This window comes from Achroia grisella, unplaced genomic scaffold (assembly GCF_030625045.1).
Source record: "Achroia grisella isolate CSIRO2021 unplaced genomic scaffold, CSIRO_AGI_Agris_v1 utg546, whole genome shotgun sequence".
Classification (NCBI taxonomy): Eukaryota; Metazoa; Arthropoda; class Insecta; order Lepidoptera; family Pyralidae; genus Achroia; species Achroia grisella.
In genome coordinates, this window is record NW_026712931.1 from 3,494,245 (window position 1) to 3,516,844 (window position 22,600).

The 22,600-nt window shown below is 30.5% G+C and overlaps 4 protein-coding genes across 5 annotated transcripts in view; 2 read left to right on the forward strand and 2 right to left on the reverse strand.

Moving 5' to 3' along the window:
- The window catches only part of LOC131848064 (bromodomain-containing protein 4), a 52,887-nt gene extending 46,941 nt beyond the window's left edge, over window positions 1-5,946 (reverse strand). The window contains exon 1 of one of the 2 annotated variants that reach the window (XM_059197820.1): window positions 5,749-5,946. In XM_059197820.1, coding sequence (XP_059053803.1) covers window positions 5,749-5,844 — 96 coding nt within the window. In that variant the 5' untranslated portion in view covers window positions 5,845-5,946. The remainder of the gene's footprint in view (window positions 1-5,748) is intronic. The other variant, XM_059197819.1, reaches the window with a different exon arrangement.
- Window positions 5,947-8,042: 2,096 nt separating this feature from the next.
- Window positions 8,043-10,123, forward strand: LOC131848108 (probable prefoldin subunit 4). The gene is made up of 3 exons (XM_059197863.1): window positions 8,043-8,124; window positions 8,594-8,815; window positions 9,834-10,123. Exons 1-3 carry the CDS (start codon window positions 8,092-8,094, stop codon window positions 9,984-9,986), a joined length of 408 nt encoding a protein of 135 aa, XP_059053846.1. The 5' UTR covers window positions 8,043-8,091; the 3' UTR covers window positions 9,987-10,123.
- A 2,510-nt stretch (window positions 10,124-12,633) lies between these two features.
- LOC131848138 (sodium/hydrogen exchanger 8) lies at window positions 12,634-17,904 on the reverse strand. The gene is made up of 7 exons (XM_059197901.1): window positions 16,430-17,904; window positions 15,660-15,816; window positions 14,991-15,145; window positions 14,315-14,466; window positions 13,730-13,858; window positions 13,517-13,609; window positions 12,634-12,881 (listed from the first exon to the last, which is right to left on the reverse strand). The coding sequence occupies exons 1-7, from the start codon at window positions 17,604-17,606 to the stop codon at window positions 12,729-12,731; spliced, it is 2,016 nt and encodes a 671-aa protein (XP_059053884.1). The 5' UTR covers window positions 17,607-17,904; the 3' UTR covers window positions 12,634-12,728.
- A 516-nt stretch (window positions 17,905-18,420) lies between these two features.
- LOC131848146 (UBA-like domain-containing protein 1) lies at window positions 18,421-22,459 on the forward strand. The gene is made up of 4 exons (XM_059197912.1): window positions 18,421-18,611; window positions 19,646-19,723; window positions 20,354-20,605; window positions 21,970-22,459. Exons 1-4 carry the CDS (start codon window positions 18,501-18,503, stop codon window positions 21,994-21,996), a joined length of 468 nt encoding a protein of 155 aa, XP_059053895.1. The 5' UTR covers window positions 18,421-18,500; the 3' UTR covers window positions 21,997-22,459.
- The last annotated feature ends 141 nt before the right edge of the window (window positions 22,460-22,600 follow it).

A 22,600-nucleotide genomic window follows, 5' to 3' on the forward strand; every position in this document is an offset into this window, starting at 1 on the left:
TACATAAAGTACAGAAAAAATAAATTGCCATGTCACAATTCCATAATCAGTAAAAAAAACCGGTTTCTGTTAGAGGGGACGGTATTGTTTGTGACATCGGTGGTTGTTTTCACTGTAGAGATGATAAAACATTTCAATTTGGCAGATTCGAACTCAACTCCACTATCATTTCCTTAGTTGGACCACAGGTAACATAATATTACATATAGTTGGACACAGTTACAGTTAATATTCTACATAATACAAACATAACTAAATACCTGAGCTAAAAACATATATATATATATATGTGTATATTAGACCACTAGTGGAAGTAACTGACTAGAAATTGGTGTCAGTTTATTTATTAACAATTTTATAGCCGATTAAAACAATATTAAACCACCTAAAATTTATATTAAAGATTGTCTGGAATATGGAATGACCTCTGTTTTCAGAGGTTACTGAGATTAATTTTATTTGAAATGTATTTTTATAACATTTCTATCCCTTTTAAATGCAGGTGCCTAGCTACTTTTAAAAGGGCTTTTACAAATTCATACTGGAATGGGAGATAACTTGATCAAAAAAATCAAACTGCAGGTAAATATACCTGCTTGTCTTTTTGCATCAAGTTTTATTATATAAGACTCCTAAAATAATATTTAAAATATGGCAAGTTCTTACGCAACGGAAAGTTTATTATGTTAAAGTATCGATACACATGCTAATTGGACAAGTAGCACTAAATACTTGCAACAAGCACACTGGTAATGAAGCAATGCTTAGTATATGTTAAGAACTTAACTGTATTAAGTAAGTGTACTTAAGTACTTTTCAACACATCGTCAAGCTTTGGTAATGCTGAAATAAAGAGGTTTTACTTGTTTTCATGTTTTTGAATTAAAGGTTTACAAGTTTTATTTAACTTCAAATATAATTTAAGTATATTTATTCTAATTGACACAAATTCGTAAAACAGTTGCACTGATTACGGTGTAACTGTTTTACGATTTTGTACCAACTTCTTATGAGCACTGTTGCAAACTCGCCAGTCTTCTAATATTTTATTTTCTACGGATTTCTCTACATAACCAGTTAATTATAAAAATACAAGACATATCAGTTTATCAGGACAAGTTTAAGTACATACATTATAATTATTACTGTAGTGTCTATAAATAAAGCAGTGCTTATTGGCACTCTGTAATTTTCTGTACTACTCTGTACTCACAGTACAAAGTTTACTTACCTAACTAAAATTAAATTAAAATAGTACATATTTTCAATACCAACGCTTAGCCCCTATTTCAGCCCTTAAGAAATTATTTTATTAAAAATATAAGGATTATTTAATACATCTATATCTCGATATTTTTTATGTAGATGTATCAAAAGCTTAGTCGCATTGACTATTTGTCATTCCAAGTCAAAAATTAACGTTCGTTCATGTAACTTCATTTATTTCAATCTGTTTATAAGTAAACCATTACTATTAGGTAACTATTTTGATTTTCGAACTATTTTAAATAACGCAAATAATTCTAATAAGTTTCATTAAATAAACAAATACTTAAACCTCGGCTTTTCATTCAGTAATTGACAATTTACCAAAATGCAAGATAATCTATTACGTGAATAGAAATGGACTCTATACCAATACATTTATGACATTATACTACGATCAATAGTAGCAGGGCTGCAATGAAAAATGTTGGGTCTGCTACTATGTTACAAACGCCCTCGTAGGACTAGAGGTTCAGCACACCGCCTTACTTTCAATGGTCGCGAGTTCGATTCCTAGCATGGTACATGCATTTTATTCATAAGTATGATTGTTTGTATTGGGTGTTCTGGGTGTTTTGTATACATATTATATATGTATTTACAAAAAAAATGTATCTATATATTTATATCAGTTATCGAGTATCCATAACACAAGCTCTGCTTAGCTTGGAACTAGTGTGAGTTGTACCACCGATACCCTAACATTACATGCTATATTATATATACATGATATATTATTATTATTTAACTGGCTATTACACCGATATGCAAATTTTAATAGCAGTAATGTCCGCTCATATGAAACAATCGAAATTCAAATCTATCCGGCAGACAATCATGATTTGCGATTTAATGTAACTATTATTTTACTGCGTAATAGAAGACTCCTCGCTGGAACGTAAAAAATGTAACTTGTCAATGTTCTGTGTAAATAGTAGGTTTTTACTAAGTCGCTAAAAGTAGGATGTTACGACAAGAGCAATAATAATCTAGTTTGCGGACATGATGGCGACGCTTGGTGAGGTCGAACGCGACCGATGCAAAGTGACGCAAGTGCCATTGTGTTCACTTAGTCAACTAGCGAGTAAATAGTTAGTACCTATCTATCTAACAATTGAAAACTTGATTTTACCTGAATTGTTTACTTTATTCTTTATCTAATAACTAACATCTAATGAATATATTCTTGTTTTATATTCAGAGTTATGATTAGGTACCCACGCAGGTAACTATGAAAATAAATAATTATGACTTTTCTTATACTTATATATATACTTAGTTTCAGATAGAAACCACTGAAAGAATTAAGAAGAAATTTACCAAGTATATTATGTTGTTAAATATTTAGGATAACACATAAGTGTAAAGCATAAAGTCGTAATGTCTTATTTGTTACTGACGTCCGAGTATGTCGATTATTATCAATAGATAGTATCTACAAAAGTAGGTAATTTGTGTCGGACATACAAAACATATACCTATTAATTACTCTATGGTAGGTAAATCAAAATGAAGGCGTATGAAATCATTCGTATCATATATAATTCAGATTTCTTGTCTTAATAACACTTTGTACTGCTATTACAGAAATGTGATAAGTTTAAAAGTCAACTTGTTGAGAATAAATTGTTTAAACAAGTGTTGTGTACCCCATTTGTACCGCAAAGTAAATAAACTTTGCTATTCGTTAGTATAACAGCTGACTGAAAATATGGCGCAGTAAAATGATTATTTACCTATATTATTCACGCAAAATGGGTACCAAGTTCATAACATCCATACTAAAGATCAAGTAAGATAAATACTTCGTATTGTCTGAATTTTCATCTAGTAATATTACTACTACTACTAACTTATGAATAATATTTAAAGTTAAATGAAAGTATAATCATGTCTAATTGTGTCTATAAGACAACCTGAAAATAATATAACCTGATATAAATCTTACTAATATTATAAACTACTATGTTTCTGAGAGTATGGATAGATGTTTGTTACTCTTTCACTCAAGAACTACTGAACGGATTTTGATGAACCTTCAAAGTAATCAACATCAAAATTTTTAAATAGTATATGTTTCAGAAGGTGTATCTATTAGTTCTCCAAAACCCATATTACCTAATCAAAACTGCAATGGTCTACGATATAAAAACTTTAAAACCTTTTGCATCGAATTAATTATTATTTTTTACTCGCGACTTATTCAGATTCAGTACTTGTTATATAGCCCGATATATAAGTTATAAGATTTATATATATATACAATACAAATCAGCTTGCATCTGCAAATATCAATTAGGTAATAGAATATTGCAAACCCTTCAATTTTAATCAATTACAATTCATAATTGTTAATACCTACGTACTATAATTATATAATTTGACCCGTGCTCTTTCGCTCTTCATACTTATATAGTATTGACTATTAGTAGATCCTAATAGTATTATCCCCTCTGCGTCTAGTACATAAGGCAATCGCTATAGATACACCATTGATGAAATTGCAAGATAATTAGCTACGGCCAATTATAATAGGTGGCCAAGTACAAAAGAACAATGCGTTTCCCACATTCATACGTGTGCCCACTGTTCTCGGAAAGGAACGTATCTTGCATTTATCTAAGTTGCCGTGTATTTCCTTATTTAGATTTTTTTCTATTTCATAAAAAAATACTATTTTTCTTTGTTACTTCCGTTCTGATCTCTACGCCTATGCATTATACAGTTAATTATATGCTAGTATATCTGTATTATTTGTCCTGTCAACAGGACACGCTTTTCTTACTTAATTTAAGACTACATACATGATGCAGGTGTTTGATATATAAAGTAATATTTATTTTTATTTATTTATTTCAGACAACTTAATATTATTATATAACAACTAGCTGTCCCGGAAAACGTTGTTTTGCCTTAAAATAAAAAAAAATTTAGAGGTGGACTACCCCTAACATTTAGGGGGATGTAAAATAGATGTTGGCCGATTCTCAGACCTACTCAATACGCTCACAAAATTTCATGAGAATCGGTCAAGCCGTTTCGGATGAGTATGGGAACGAAAACTGTGACACGAAAATTTTATATATAAGATATACCCAACCAAGTCTATATGGACTATTTGATAAGGTCTAATTTCCTCAATAATGGTACTTTGCACATCGACCCTAAACTAATTTAGTTTCAAGTAACGTAAATAACGGAAAGAATTTTGTAGTAGCTAGACACATCTACGTACATATAAAAAAATTGACATTATTACAAGTGAGAACAAAAGTCGTGTGGATTGTCTGATTATTATGTAGCACACGTTCAACACGACTCCATAAAATTCTTATGGTCTGTTGGTATTTGTACATACACAGTTTTCACTACACTACATATAAAATGTAAAACATGACGTTAATAAGTATATGGTGTAAGTAAAAATTTACGAATTTTCTGCTGCCATATACTTTTGTATTTTACGTTATATATTATTATGTAACCAGCACTGGACTTTGTAGGTTAATACAAGAATAACAACCGTTTCTATGATATGGGGAATAGATACTTCTAACTTTATCCCAAAACATTAGACAAGTTTTTGGACGCCATAACATTGAACATTTAGAATTTTCTATTCGACACAAGTATATATATAGACTATATTATATCGATATTGATTGCTGTGAATAGGTACGACAAACAACTCAAATGCCGTAGTATATTTTTTATAATAATAATAACTTTGTTTTTTCAAATTTTTACACTATATTCTCTGGTACTCGTAACTAAACTAAGTATAAACCGGTATTTTAGAAGCCAGTTCATCAATTTATGAATAACAAAATAGGTACCCCCATTATAAATGATATCAATAAATAAATAACAACGCCAAAAAAATATAAAGTAGGTACTACTACTATAGCGACATAATGTATTTTATAAACATAAAAACTTCGTGTGTTCTACCCAGGTAGGCAAGTTGCGTCATTCGATAACGTGACAAAACTATGGAATTAGTCTTATAAGATTTTATTATACTTTTATATAGTTTAAAACGAAGTGCTTATTATTCGCAACCGGTGTGCACCGCTAGACAATTCTCTGTTTATAAACAAGCAGCTATGCGAGGTGAGCGGACCAGCAGCCACTGCAACCAGAGAGAAAGGCGCTTTCCCGTACTTATACTGCACTTAGCCTACACAATATAATAGTTTTAAAGTAATGGCTCCACAAAACTAGTTAAACAATCCGTTTAATCAGTTGAATGAAGTCATTTAAATATTAAAACTATTATCGGAAATTGTATGTATATGAAATTATTTCATTTGTGAAGGCTGTGCGTATAAAAACTATTGTATGTACCAGTTACCATATTTTTCAGAAGGTTTCCTACTAGGTACTTACTAGTCTAGTTTCAGGTGATGCAGGGAGTTCCGTGTGACATCTGACATCATAACTGCTTAACTTAATTGTTAATGAATAACGGGTAACTCATACCGGTGGCGGTTCCGACGTGCTGTACACTTCAGAGGGTGGGTATTCCGGTTTCATGGTGATAGTCGCCATGGAGTCCGGTTGATGCTCCTTCTCCATCACGAAATTGTAGTCTTCACAAAAAAAATTGAGTCTTGTCGGTTGCGCGCGTTTTGTTTGACGATCGAAGTAGAAGTGCGGCGAGTCAGACGAGTGAATGGTTTCGAGCAATGCAAAGTGCGTAGGCGCAGCCGTGGTGGGGTAGACCGGCGTTGCGCTCACTTGGATGTAAATGGAGGTGATGGGGATTGGTGACAAATCCGGAGTTATATTCATATTAAGTATATACAGTTAGTGTTTATCTTCATCCATAGAATGCTTAAACTCTCTCTCTTAAATGACATGCCTGTAAGCTTAATTATGAATGCCGAACTTTCAAAGATAGGTGTTTTGAATGATCATGATCTAGTGTAGGTATTTAATAAGGCTATTCCTATTTTATCGTAACTCGTGCCCAAGTTATTATTTGCCCAAGTTAACATAATAAAATACTTACAACATGAATATGTTCATATATATAGACTGATGTCTGTCTATATATATGAACATATTCATGTTACTACACAGACTACATATATCTAATATTACATACCTACCATATATAAAATTCTTAGAGGTATTATAAAGGAAAATCTTGAATACGTACAATGCTCTGTTACAGATAGGTACTTACTAAAAATTAAATTATATAAATATAACACTGTACAATGTTGTAAAGTGGATGGAACTAATTAATTTGCAGATAAATCTTTCTAAGACTAAACTTATTTAATTCAAAACGTATAAGGACAAAATCATGGCTTAGGTAAATATAATTTATAAGAGCGAAAAGATTGGACAGGTAGATTCGACAGTCATCTTAATTATTACACTTTATTAGATAATTATAATAATATCTAACAATATTTTTACCTACTAATGTATACCAGAATATAATAATATTTTCTATTAATAATAATTTGTATCCCTACTAACAAAAGGTATTACAGCACCTGATATCACTGTGATATCAATTATTTATGTATATATAAATGCAATGCAAATAATAATTAACTTACTCAGTCCTAACTCTAACTAAGTAGTTTTATACAACTTACAAATGTTGAATAAATAAAGAAACGAAATAAAATTAGGTAGTAGGTAGGTACATTATATTAGGCGCAGTTCATTATTTACATTACAATGCAGATTGTCAAATCGATGACTTTTTCGAATTGATGACCAATTCTAGATGATGATCATCCTGCTTATATTTACGAGTTCCTTACTTGACAAACCTTACATTTAATCTATGTATTTCCATATTGGTCTGCATATATAGTCATAGTATCTCAAAGCGTGGCAAGAGCCGAGTCTAACGCCGCGCTGTCTCTCATAATCTAATTTGTTATTGGGGTTTCCATAACCGGAGAGTCAGTCTGAAATATAAATTGTAATACGATATTGTTGAACTCACTATATGTTTCGGCCATGGAGGTCTAATGTCGAGTAATGAATTAATTATTAGTAAATATATATACCTACTTTTTTAATAATTTCGGATTTATGTGACGGCTATTATAATACTATACTACATTGTAGACCTAAATTTGCCCCGCCAGCAAACTTTTCTGCACCAACCCTGTTAGACCGGTCACGACGTAATTTAGGTTCTTAACTAGTCTTTATTATATATTAAATACTAGCTGTTTCCGCGACATCGTCCGCGTGGAATTTAATTTTATGTTTCTAAAATAAAAGTAGCCAAAGTTACTCCTTATTAGGTACATCAGCTACCTGCAAAAAAAAGTCCCGTCAAAATAGATACAGCCATTTCAGAGAACAAACAGACCGACAGACAGATGGACAAAAATTGTAAAAAAGGTTATTTCAATATTATAAACAGACACTTCAATTTTATTTATGTGTAGGTATAAATAAGTATAATCAAATCATTCTCCAATCATGTCAATAATCATCTTCATGTTACCCAAAAAATAAATACGCAGTTATTTCAAATTCAATTTTAATAGTTAAATAAAATACGTAATGTAATTAACAAAAAGTTACACGAAGGTTACCAAAGGTTCCAAAAATGGCAAGCAACATGACTCGTACATCTGTCAACTGGTAATTGACGTGTAAAATGATTTACTACTGATTGACTGACGCACACTGAGCCCGGACTAAAATAGATCAGGATTTCAGAATTCAGAATACTAGATTAGAAACCAAACACAAATTTATTATATTTTAAATTTATAAAATATAAACAATTTTTTCTTAAATTTATCATATATAATAATAGTCGTCAATAATATTACAAAAATGTCAGGCTCCGGAAAAGGTACTTTTCAACCGGTAAGTAACGTTTTAGACAAAATAAAAACAGGTGGCTTGGTTTTGATTCACTTTATCACTATTAAGCGAGCGCCAAATATACTTTTAACTACACAAATGACCACAGATCTACGGCATAATACGGCTATTTGAGCTCTGAGCAGTTTTAAAATTTCAACATAATTCCATTTTTCTTTTCAATCTCAGATTTTGAGCGCATATCAAAACATTCGAAGTTCAGATGTCTCGCTAGAAAGTAGTTTTCTTGCGCTAAATTCAATACTATGAGCAAAAACATGTAGGAATTACACATCACTTTGCGACATATGTTAAAATGTATGCAGTAAAATCTTTTAATATACAATTAAACCTTTGAAGTTATGTCTTGCCCCTGACGGATTACTATTAAAAATAGTAACCAGGTGACACTTTAGTCTATTAATTCTGTAAATATAAGTAATATTTATTAATTTGCTTTTGTGCGTTTCAGGATTCAGATGTTCATATATCATATGAAGATCAGCAAAAAATTAATAAATTTGCTCGTCTTAATGCTAAAGTAGATGATTACAAAGATGAACTTAAAGTTAAACAGAATGATATGAAGAATTTAGAAGAAGCTGTAGAAGAGCTAAGTCTTGCAGATGACTCAGAGAAAATTCCATATTTGATTGGAGAAGTCTTTGTATGCCAAAGTCTTGAAGATACTTTAGTAAGTTAATAATTGTTATTAGACATGTTGTCTTATCCTGCATACTTACAACTCAGTGATTCAGTTAAATTATTTGTTGTTCTGAATATATTAGGCATAATAGCATTAAGTGGTAATGCATCTTGCTTTATCTATTACTATATATTGAGGGTATATATTCATCTACTAAAAGAATTATAAAGTACATGTTGTGTACAGAATACAATAATGTGAAGCATTTGTTAACCTTTTGAATGTCTGCCGTCTGTCACAGTGACCAAAAGTGAAGAGGTGGTAAGAGTGTGCCAACTGTATTTTTTCAAATGCGTTTCAATCTTATTTTGTTTTAAATAAGAACTAAATTGGTTAAAAAGAAGACTTGGTTTTAAGGCCACAGATCTGACAAGATGGTAATATGGTTTAACAGGGGTGCACAGATCTGTGCAAAACGTCTGAAGGGTTAATAATGAGCTATTAAGTACACAAATGATTTTTTTTATTCAGGCCCACTATTAAAAAAATATACTCTTAATAATAAATTTTATATAACAAAAAAATTGTTACTTAGATTCATATAGTCATATTGATGGCATGTAATATTTTAATAATTAAACAACACCATGAACAAGTAAATAAACCATACTAATCCACTTTATATCTAATATTAAAATAATTTGTTGTAAAACTTTCGAATATTATAATTGAATACTGAGTACCTATATTCCTATAGTGATTGTAATCTTAATTAGGGTGACTTAACTACTTACGTAAGATGATGAAGAATGGGGATAGATATCCTAACTCATTAGTTAATTATTGACATAAACAAAATCTTATTCATGCTCAGTATCAATTGTAATTCGACTAAAAATGACATTTCCTAAAATATAAAAATCTGACTAAGAGAAATGAAACATTGGATTTTCAGAGCTAGATAAATAACTGACTATTGACTAAAAATATACCAGCTCAATTTTTCTGTACATAAATACAACAATGCTGTATACTTTTAAATAATGATCATAATTCAATCTTACAGAAATCTCTAGAAACAGCAAAAACAAGAAAGGAAAATGAAATAAGTGAGCTAGAAGCTAAATGTGAGGAACTCAAATCGCAGATGGGCGAGTTAAAAGCACACTTGTATGGGAAATTTGGCAGTCATATAAATTTGGAAAATGAAGAAGAATAAAATAAAAACATTTGTGTCTCTAGAATACATATATTTTGCAGAATAATAACACAGATTTTGTATTTTAAATATTTGGAATAATTCTCTGCCCTATGCCTATAAGAATACTTAATTATACATTACAATGTGTATTATTATATAAGCATTTCATTTACATACATATTCTTCTTCTTAATTGTTCCCTCACTGCTGAGGATCCTGACTCTATACTATCTTGTCGACCAGCTGTCGCCATCTGCTGCGCTGAAATGCCTGATGTATTGCGGCATTTTCATTACATACATATATACTATATTGAAATACAATGACCAAAAGAAATTACTTATTCCAAAACAACAGTAACTACATAGGCTTTAGCCAAAAGTGATATATTAGCAATATATCAGTTACAATATAGTGTAAGCATATATAATAGGTAAGTTAAGTAGCTTAACTGGGATGCCAATAGTATGAAAAAGAGGAATTTATATAAGACCTAATTTATTAATTTTTCGTTTTTTATCGTATTTTATTTAGCAGGGAAAATTTGATTATTAGAAAATGTAAAAACTTGTGCAAAATTTTAACAAATTAATACATACAAGCATAATTATTTTATAACATTTTATCTAAACCAAGGAATCCCTAGTTACATAATGTTTAGCATCTATATCTTACAGATGTAATAACGTTATATTTAAATATAGTGAAGTACTACTAAAATAAATTAACTTTTAAAAACTATAGCTGTCTTTAAATATTTGTAAAGGACCCTGGGTATGTGAGTCTGACTCACAACCAGATTTTTAAACATTGTTAAATAAAAATCTCAACATATTTTAATTTAGCTAAAAATATATAAGAACTTAGACAGACTACTTTTGCTACCACATTAGTTCTGTTTAATAAATTATTGTGGGATAATTTAAATTACTATAATTATAAAACCTTAGCATTTCCAATAGGACGGCACCATTACCAATTATTCCTCTATGCCAAAAAATCGATATGCTCAAGAATCCTATTTCTTTGTATTATTTCAAGACTTTCTTCCGCAATAAAACTACCTTAACAACACATGAGTAAGAAGAAAGTCACATGACATACCTATAGTACAGTGAAATACATGTTGTATGAGCAAATTACATTTCATCGTAATAAAGTTTTTTTTATGTCAAATACATTGAAAAAAAAAACTACTTTTAATTGAAAACAAACTGACATCCAACATGACGATATGTGGCAACCGTCCATGTACACGAAATACACTTACAGCACGCCATCTATTGACATTCGTGTTACTCCTCACAAGTTATCATTCCTCTGAAATACTAAGATGTCACACGCCTGTAGCCTGCAATATCTTATCTTTCAACCGAATTTAAGTGTACAAAGGAAGCTGTATGGCAGCCGCAATAGTTTAATAGGAAAGTAGACGACTTTGTACAAAGCCTATCGTGGTAAAAATCTTTTATAATCTCTAGACAAACCACCTGTGGTGTTTATTTTCATATTATAGCACTTTTGCTTAATTTTGCATAGAAAGTTACTAAGTATAACACAATTTCAAATACCTAATTTAAAAAATAAACCTATAAAATATAAAGCTGATTGAAAAGATGAGTTAGATTATACCTATTAGAAACTCTAAAGTAATTTTAGTTATTTATTTAGAGTCATCTTTATTATTGTGACTGAATATACATACACATAAATAAATTAAAGCTACTCAACAACACTTAATCAGTTATACGTTAACTATAAATAGGTGCATTATACATTTAGCCTTGAGACAAAAATGCACAAATAACGGAATAAATATGTTTCAAATTTCTACCCTAATATTTTGCATTTCAACTTTAAATATATAGTTACTTATAGATAGACAATTAAAATTAAAATACAAACTATTTTGGGGAAAATATCCAGTAAAATTTATTACACGTATTCTAAGTATTTACATTCTCAAGGTTAAATGAAAATTTACACACAAAATCACATTTGAATACACATTCATTAAAACCAATAATTCTAAACATTAACTTGTTAAATATAAACTTTTGGTCGGTATTAAAAAGTGTAGGAATAAAAGCTCAAGCCTGCTTTAATGTCAATATTTTAACTATAGTCAAAATAAGCATTTTTCTTTTTCTGGATTAAGGATAAAATGGTTTCAATAAGAAAAGACTATATTGTAATTAATTTAAAGTCTCGGTCTTTGTTATTTTGTATGTCTTTGGCGTTGTAAAAAGATTGCCTTAATTTAGTGTAGTTTCTAATATAAGTTGTAAAATTATTAGATTCAAAGTTTATATATTTTCTAAATCAATGGCTGTACATTATATCTTACTTGAACTCAGCTTTGACACGCTCCCGCGTGTCTAGATATTATGGTTTGAAACGTTAAAACAATGGGGTAGCGTTTGTAATATTATCACAATCACTGACTATAATTGATTATGTCCATATGTGAACATTTAAATATATAATATAATAAATAGTCTATAAAACAGCTACCCACTGTAATAAACACTAATTGTACCTACTGTACAACGTGAGACGTTATACCATTATCACTAGACAATAAACTCAGGTGCATAAAATCCAAATGATCTCAAATATTGATCTCTGAATGGCCTTTTAAAAAAACGTATTGCACTAAGTGTTATGACATAATTATTTAAACATTGTTAGAAATATAACATGCACCCTCTAAGGTGTTCTCAAAATAAAATATTGATCAAAACTATATTAAATTCAAGCTCACACTCCTCTTTGAAGACTGCTATGAGAATTCGAAAGGGAGCTTTGCTGCAAGCTTTCTTCCTCATCTGTTTCCCGATCATTTGTAATTCTTATAGCTTGATACCACTGGTTAGTAAGATCTGTCATTTGACTCTTACAATCTTTAAGTTCCTGAAAAAATAAAAGTAAAAGTTGCGATAAGACAAATTAAGAAAACGAATTAATTAAATAAAAAAAGTGTACCAGTTGAGTTTTTAGCCGCTTCTTCTGAACTGAAGTATGTATCCAAACAGATCAGTAGTCATACAAAAAATGATTACTTAATGTATAAATTAACTAGAATCAAAATGTAAAAAAAACGTAACCAAATTTAACATAGTTAGTTTAATATAGATCGCAGGAAGAGGTCAAAACTTCCTCTTTATCAGGGGCGTAGCTACCACCATATCTGCCGTATCAAATATACGGGGCACCCAACGTGCGTAAGCTATAAGCTAAATTACTTCCCAATTTATTGCTTTTTTTTTCACAAATGACAAAAGTAAAAAATGCTAATATTTTTCCCTACATCAGCTATAAATAATTTTATAAATCTGTTTGCCAAAAAAAAATCAAGGAGAGTGTATATTTAATTTGAAAATAAAAATATAATTTGGAAAGAGTAATCTTTACCCTTCAAAAGGGGGGCCCTTATGAAGGGTAAAGATTAGTTTTATACCAAACAAATTTTTATACGGGGCCCCGCCAAGGCACGATACGCTTCTTTTCTTTATATTCAATTTTCATATATAACTACATTTTCTCACCTGGTGTGTAAACCGTCTAGTGAAGAATGGCGTCAAATACTTCATGTCCAATCTCACAAAGCCGCGTAATCTTGTTGCATGTGAATAATTAACCTGTAAATCATACAAATTACATTTTGAACCTGTCGGCAATAGATAACAATTACAGGTTTATATTTAAAAAAATATATTATTAAAGGTTTTAAAATTTAATAAAGTTCAACATTTACGTACCTCCAATTCTTCCTCGGTCATCTCTGATAAATGTTCTGAATCAATGGCTTGACCCCATTCCTTTGTCTTTGATAAACTTACCTCTTTTTGTTTTCTTAAAGACCGTGAACGTTTTGTTTTCTTATTGGCCTAAAACACATATTACATTAGTATTTTACAGGGTTATATACAGAAGTCTTAAAGGATATAATTCATGAAACTGAACAAATTTCCCAATTATCTTCTTCTTCCTCATAAAAACTACCAGTCACATAATGATTGTACTGTGAAAAGGCCTAGTGTCTACCAAACATATTTATTCGCGCGCGACTTCGTTGACTTGCTTGACGGGAATAAAAATAGCCTTCTCCATACCAAACTACCCTCATCACGAAATTTGGTATAGTATTAAGCAATTAAAATGTGAAATTATGGAGGAAATCGTCAATAATGAGAGTAGAAGGAGTAATATAGAGTAGTGACTCCATTGATAGCGATGTACCATGTTAGGTCGACGTCTAATTTCACATGAATAATATGATAGAATGGATAATATAAGTGAAGATTATGTATACTTGCAAATTAATGATTAATAATAATACTTACTCGCAAAAATTTTAATAACGGCATAGTGGATCCGCCCAAGAATAATGTAGTAAATAAAACTATAATAAGTGTTGTTGTTATGATCACATGGCGAGTTTCGTCAGAAAAACCAAGATGCAAGGACAAAGCGTAAGAAATTGCACCACGTAATCCTGAAAACATTGCGTCCTGTTATTAAAATTCTGGTGTCCCCATCAAATACCTGTATCATCATTATCATAACATCAATAATATATTTCTCACACATAGTCAATAAAAAATCTGATAGAGTGAGTCAAACTCCCACACAGAGGGTTCCAAACAAATGAACAGATTTTTAATTTATTTACATATTGTTCTAATGAGAAAATAACATGATTAGGATTTACTTAATATGGATATATAAGAATTTTTACTTGTAACTGAGTACACACATATGTATACATAGGTTCAATTACAAGCCGAATATTTAGACCAATACAACCTGTATAGCATTCACTAGAACAGTTAGTACATATTACTTTTTCCCATATATTAATATTTATATTAGGAGCAATTGTTTATAATGTGGACTAGTGACCCTATTGCTAATAATGTACTATGTCAGATCAACTTCCACACAAGTCAGAGATCTAGTCTGACTTGTGTACTTGACAGTTTTACATAAAATGCAGTTTAAAAATATATAGCTACGTACCACTAAACCACATGATGAACATCATTTTTTTTGTAATTTTATGTTCGCGAAATTTGTTGCACAATAATGCCAGAGGAAATATATTCGCCGCCCTGCCGAGAAGGCACATCACTATGCTCCAAATAACGAGTGCTGGCTCCACACGGTGCCTGAAACTGTTTTCAAAATATTCCTGATTGATTAGCTACATATTATAAAAATGGCTGAGCCTACAACTTCATACCCACAATCAGTTGAGAAGTTTCTGAGATTAGCATGCACACTCAGACAAACATACAAAATATCTAATAATCATATTTTTGTTTTCTACCATGTTGATAAAGTCTTCCAATAAATATCTTTTTTTTTAAATGTATTGTTGAAAAAGTAAGTTTTTGATTGTTGTTTGAAATATATACTAGCGTTACTGGTTGAATTGTTTAAGTAATTATCATATGGATATATTACATTTGTGGTAGAAAAAAGTATAAAGGATGAAAAGACATTTTAATGATAATATTTAAGGCTAAAATTCGTCAACACTGCAGTTTCTAACACCTACTCCCTACAGTGTGTTATTAAATAATATGGGAGGAAAATATGAATAGACGGAATATGAATGGAAGTTTTACAAATGTAAATTACAAATAATAATAAATGTGTACATTAATAATTATATGCTATGTATACCTGAATATAGCCAATCCCAAGTAAGCAAAAACACAAGTTTCAGCAATGAAGGCTAATGTTCTCATTGTTTGCTGCATGGTTACTTGAGTGACAGTGGAAAGGTTGAAATGTGTGTAATGAGACATTACTATACCACAAAATAGTATTGCCATTATGCCTGAAAAAGAATTAAATATATATGTTTATCACAATGCTATAGTAAAAGGTTTGTAATAAATGCTTCATAGTTTTTACAAATAATAAATCATGAATTCTTAACACTACACTCATCAACATGCCTTTCTCCCCATTATTTGGGATCAGCACAGTGTTTTATTATTAATACTGTACTATCTCTAAATTTATGGTTAGTTTGTAATAAAGCATGTTATTAACTCATTCTGTCTACAGTTCTGACCACAATAATTGTGTAACTTTTAATGATTATGCAGGCTAAATCAAACCTATGAAACTATTTCAATACCACTTCATACATTTCAAATATATAAGCAATTAAATAAACAGTAACAGATTACAGCAGTCATTATTCAGTATGATTGGACATTAAAAATAGTGATGTCTGTGTCATCTTTTGAATTTGGACTAGATTAATATTAATCTAGTCCAAATTCAAAAGATGACTCATCACTATTTTTAATGTCTACCACAAATGACATCCTTGTCGTTTATATTACTTGAGATTCATTTTATAATATGATGCATATTATCATTACATAAAAATATTATGCTTGTAATGTTAAAAATAATATTAATTACTTATAATAATTTACCTGATAAATGGATACCCTCAGCTAGCACATATGGAGCATATGTAAATACCAACATCATACCAAATTCTAATGAAGGATTTTTTCTTAAATCCACATGTTTCAATAACAGTGCACTAACTAATGCAAATAAGACTCCGATACCAGCTGAGGCAAAGAACATTAGCCAGAAACGATTTATGGCAGATAAAATAGCTTCCCCCGTTGACATGTAAGGATCATTAGAATCTAACACAGCAGTGGTGAGAACAATTGCTACGGCATCATTTAGTATGCTCTCACCAAACACCAACATATTAAGCACGGGATCAACATCCAGGGCATGAAATATAGCTACTGTTGCTACAGGATCCACAGCAGATATAAGAGATCCAAACGCAAATGACTCCACAAAACTCAGGCGGTAGACTACTTGAGCCAAACCTAGTAGATATATACCTGCACCAATTACAAATGCAGATATAGCAGTTCCAACTATAGCAAACAATAATATTGATCCAATATTTTGGAAAAAGTTGCCTTTGTGTAAATTGTAACCAGATTCAAATATTATGGGAGGCAGAAGTACTAGAAAAAAAGCAGTAGGGGAGAAAGCTTCTTCTTTCCTCCAGTTTGCTATATTCTTTATAGACATAAGATTGATAACCATACCAATAAGTGCACCAAGAAATACAATTACTACACTTTCTGGCAAATATGAGAAACCAGTTTGCAACATCAGATGAATCAATAATATACCTAAAGCCAGTATACAAAGTACAAAGAATATTGCCATTGAACTGTTATGCTCATCTTCAGCAGAGCTTTTTTCAGGCAATGGAGCAGCATCTGAGGGGCTCGCTACCGAAATATTTGGAGCTACCGATGATGAAACATTCACTTGCATTGATACAAGTGAATTAAGGGAAGTAACATTTTCATACACAGCATGTGAACTTTCGGTAGAAGAGCTAGATAGATGCGCAGATAAATTTACACTGTCCACGTTAGGGCTTGTTTCATTTGAACTGGTTACTTTCAATTCCGTGGATCGCTTTAACCTTGTGACGTCTCGTACATGTTGAACATTTGATTTTTCGTTATCATGTATGTTGACTGACTTTTGTTCGTATCCACATGATATATTAATTAAGTATATTACACTGATCCAAAGTATTTCTTTTCTAATAAATTGCAACATCTTGAGATTCCAGTGACTTATCAACAGCAATAGATTCTATTTAAATTTAAGAACTCACAGCATCACAAAATGAATGATAATATTTGCACATAATGCAATTAAACTAGAACTTATTAACAATAAAGTAAAATTGAAATAACTCTAATGACAATCTATGTATTCGGAATAAAATATTGTTATGTACAGTAATGTACAACTGTTTAAACTGAAAAATAATAATTCTTCGAATTATTATCACTTAATTTAATATTGACCATATTGATATTGACAGCTCAGATGACAGATAGACAAAGTAGTAGTAGCAAGTGCTATCCAAAACGGGTAAAGCTGTCGCAAACAGTATTTACGGATTACAAAGTAGAATATCGATATATCGAATTGTTTCGATGGTTTGGGAACAAAATTATTCTATTCGATATATTTTTAAAATCATGTAAACGATAAAGAAAACTTAAACCCTAAAAAATCAAGAAAACTCACTAACTGGGATGTTAATCTTATTTAATACAGATTTTAATTAAATGAATGCATTTCAATTTCAACTGAAGTGACTAGTAACGAAACGACACTACAAATAGTAACGAGTACCGATTGATTTAGTGAAACGGACAGGTACTTCGTATTTTATTACTTTTCATCTCTGTTATAATATGTTATTATAATTATAATTACGTGACAACGATTTATAACGTCATCTCTAATTTATTTTTGTTGCCATGAAAATATTTGATTAAAAATAGCACATTTTGGCATAATAGAAAACAAGTTTTAGCATTATTAGAACTTCAAATCAGGTTACACTAAATCTGCCAATCTGCCATTGGATAAATTCGCTTCCTTGTTTCTTCTCACGCTCAGAGAATTTCTTTTTATTTATAGTTGAATTTTAGTACAATGGATTCAACTTTACGTGAACAAGTTATGATAAATCAATTCGTGTTAGCAGCAGGTTGTGCTCAGGAACAAGCAAGACAATTATTACAAGCTGCTCATTGGCAATTCGAGGTAAATTTCATAATATATGTAAACAAACAGTTATCATGAAATGGCTGCTATATTTTTGTTTTGTGATAGCTACAAGTAGGTATTTTTTCTGATCCGAAAGTCCTAAATAATAGGTCGCTAAACAATATAATTAGTTAAACAGAAAATTCCATTGAATTTTAACTAGGAAAAATAGTAATAATAATATTTACATTTTTAGAAGCAGTAGCTGTCATTTAGCGCTAGTTCTATATTTGTTATTAAATTTAACACGCAATAGCTGCCAATATATTTGACAGGTGATGATTTTGCTTTAATATACTAACTGTTCAATCTTATTTGTTGACTACATTCTGCTTCTGTTAGATTAATAACATGATATTTAAACTGTTATGGTTAATATAATGACAAACATAACCTTCATTAAAGTTGATAATATTGTTATTGATTCTTCCATATATATTCTACTTGTACATACATACAAATGTCACTATGTGTATAATACTGACTTAGTTTATTAACATGTAGAATACTAGAATTTGAAATATATGATAGACATAGACATAATACAGAAATAATCTGTTAATATAGATTTTTGTAAATGTGCAAATTTTACTCCAATACATAAGATTGAGTTTCCATTTGTTCTAGGGGCCTGTAAACTATAGGTTAGGAGTTAGGATAGGAGAAAACAAGTGAGATTGCATAATCAAGAATTTCACAATTTTATAAAAAGTATTTACTTGAGTTGACCAGGCATGGCACCTGTATTAAATTTCTTGGTTTATATATAACATTTTTCTGAACTAAATATAGATATTCATATCAGCATGGCATAAGCTTATAAATTTGGTCAATGACAAATTTACAAACATTAAGATCAATAGTAGTAGATAACAGGACACCAGAAATGTTAAATTCTTATCAATTTGTCACAACATTTACATGATTGTATGGTACAACTTTTCAATTACTGTGATAGTACTTCAGCTGTCCTCTGAGTGCCCATCATACATTAAATATTGATCATTTTCATTGTCTATTGTAAATTCCAGACTGCTCTGTCAATATTTTTTCAAGAAGTTGCCATACCTGCTGGAGCCAATGGAATTGCTGCACCACATTATCGTCAGGTAATTACTACATTTTAATGAACTTCATCTTTTTCTTTGTATGATATTATCCTATTATCTCAATCTCAATCTCACTTATGTCAGCTGCCAAGCATTGTCAGATATGTTTTGATTAAATGTTTAAATAAGGCAATAGTCCTCCAGATAAGTAATGCATGGGTAGTATTATCAGAATTATGTGATAGTGTGGTATCCATAGTACTGTTATATATATATATATAGTTTATGGTACAACTTACCCTCAGGTAGGCTGACATTGTGATTGTCATTCCAATTAAAATTTTATTTTTGTAATAATAATGTGTGTACATATAAAGTTATATATTTGGATGTACCAAAATATTTAGTCATAGAGACTTTGTATAACAATTTTTAACAGTATTAACCACTGCATGCTCTCACACATTATTAATTTCAATAATTAGTTTTCTTATTGATACATGGTATTATATGGTCTTATTTAAAATTTTCCTTTCTTGTTCTATTTTTACTTCATTCCCAATTCTCATATTCACATAATCTGCTTTTGAGAATCTAAGGTTGAAAGAAATAATTGCCTATAGATATGCTATTATTTATTTAGGAAGCATGGTAAATAATAATTCAACTTCTAACTTAACTACATTGCAGCAACTGATGACACCATGTAACACTCCAGCTACGCCACCGAATTTTCCTGATGCTCTAGCCGCGTTCTCGCGGCTATCGACGACGGGTAGCCCAAGCAACACCGGCGGCAGCTGCATCGGCACTACTGCTCCGCCCGTGTCGCCGCTTGCTACCCATCCACCCCCGCCGCCTCCACCTCATATGCAAATGAACAATTATCCTGGCTCTCCGAACTCACAGACAAATTATACGCCGCTGTCCTGCTCAACCGCGGTTAGTTCATAATTATTTAAATATAATACCAATATTTCCCAAGAATACTATTCTATTTGTATTGCCTATTTTATTCATTCTCACTCACTCGTTACTTCCTGTAGAATATTATATAAACAACTTTTAGATTAGGTATGTAGAAATAATAAATATATTCTCATCCTATCTATTTCTGTGACGACATTAAACATCCTTTACATACCTCATTAAATTCTAGTTCAGGAATACAGCTGATTTCACTTCCTTACTTATAAATATTTCATTTTTTTTAAATGCGAAAGTAACTCGGCCTGTCTTCTAGTCGCCCTTTCACCTCAAAACTACCGAATCGATTTAAATGATATTTGGTACAAAGATACTCTAGATCCTGAGAAGACATAGGCTACTTTATATAATATATTATATATAATGCGAAATAGGGTTGTAAGGAGTTGAAACAGGAGATGAAAGTTTATATGGAAGTATCATTATTTTTAAATCTCGTAGTTTGAAACTCATGTCTTAGGCTATTTATTCAATATAAATAAATGTAACAATCAAAGTTTGTAAAAATTTTATCCTTAAGGGGATAATATAAAATAGGGGATGAAAGTTTGCATGGAAATTGAAACACTATAAATACATTATTAAAGTATTTATGTGTATATGTTTTATTTGTAAAATAATTAGTTAAAATTAAAAATACTATCCAAGGTCACTATTCCACAGCTAGTCAATCTATATATCATCAGACATCATCCGTGTATGTCAATATCAAGTCTAAAATTGGCTTAATATCGCTTTGGTAGGGTATGTTTTGTATTTAAAACGTTAATAGGCACAATTCGTCTGTTTTCTCAATAGTAAACAACTAACTTCAACAATTAATATTGTGTGGCCTGTCTGACTTAACTATCGGCTTTGCCCATGCAGTGTTTCATTTTCAGTAGTAAATTGGCAGAAACTATTACAGAAACATAATTATGTTTATATCTAGAATCTACAATTACAATCACTAATAATCGATTTGAATTATATCAGAAAATACGGCAAAATATTTCTCCCTTCACACTAAGTATTTACGTAAGGCGAACTTCACACATCACAGTTTTCTTCCTAGCGAATATGGTTTAGATAATCTGAATTTAATATTTTTTTAATAAAATCGAAATTCTAAGATCTATATCAATAATGAAATGTACTTTTGCGAAATAGTTTTTTTTAAATTCAATCATATCTACCTACCTACTTTAGCAGCTAGGGTAGCCTTATGCCATTCCGCACTGTACACGAACGGTACCTATACACAAGTATATAATAAGTGCTTTAATTTTTATAGACATCTTACTAATTCAGTCATGCTCTGATAATTTTTCATTTTACAGATCTGCAGTGAACACATGCCAAGATAAATGGAAAATGTTAGTTTAGGAGCATCTATAATTTATTTTTATAATGGTGCGCAATGTGAGCTGTGGAATTGTGTATGAAAAATGTATAAATATTTCACGAAACACCCCACTTTGAAGGCAAATTGCTGGACAATATTTGGGGTGCTGTAGTCAATCATGTTAAATATATTATAGATTATTGTATCTATTTCTATGTATACAGCAGTTTCAAGGAATAATGCACAATATACTTACTAGTTTTAGGTTATCAGAATTAGAAAATTTCTACAATTTTGATACCCTGAAAATAATTTGTGAGCAAAATAGATATGTGATTGTATAAAAAATCAAACTAAAGTTAATATTGAAACTACTTTTTTTAATTGTTAATTGTCATACTTTTTTATGACTGTGAATTAAAATCAACCTAGCTATTGTATAAACACAGGTTTATCATATTCAATGTATATTATAATTAATATTTCTTAAAAGACAATACATAGTATTGATGCAACAATTTGTTTAATTAATACCAAATTAATACCTAATACCTTAATACCAGGAGTGACGCTGTAACAGACCCTTGGACTGTAAAAAATATTTCCGAATGAAATCGAAACAATTG

Coding starts and splice junctions, on each gene's coding strand:
- LOC131848146 (XM_059197912.1), top strand. CDS start 18,501: ATGGATTCAACTTTACGTGAACAAGTTATGATAAATCAATTCGTGTTA. Junction 18,612..19,645: donor CTGCTCATTGGCAATTCGAG/GTAAATTTCATA, acceptor TGTAAATTCCAG/ACTGCTCTGTCAATATTTTT. Junction 20,606..21,969: donor CGCTGTCCTGCTCAACCGCG/GTTAGTTCATAA, acceptor TTCATTTTACAG/ATCTGCAGTGAACACATGCC.
- LOC131848108 (XM_059197863.1), top strand. CDS start 8,092: ATGTCAGGCTCCGGAAAAGGTACTTTTCAACCG. Junction 8,125..8,593: donor GAAAAGGTACTTTTCAACCG/GTAAGTAACGTT, acceptor TGTGCGTTTCAG/GATTCAGATGTTCATATATC. Junction 8,816..9,833: donor AAAGTCTTGAAGATACTTTA/GTAAGTTAATAA, acceptor TCAATCTTACAG/AAATCTCTAGAAACAGCAAA.
- LOC131848138 (XM_059197901.1), bottom strand. CDS start 17,606: ATGTTGCAATTTATTAGAAAAGAAATACTTTGGATCAGTGTAATATAC. Junction 13,610..13,729: donor TGACCGAGGAAGAATTGGAG/GTACGTAAATGT, acceptor TATGATTTACAG/GTTAATTATTCACATGCAAC. Junction 12,882..13,516: donor CTAGACGGTTTACACACCAG/GTGAGAAAATGT, acceptor TTATTTTTTCAG/GAACTTAAAGATTGTAAGAG.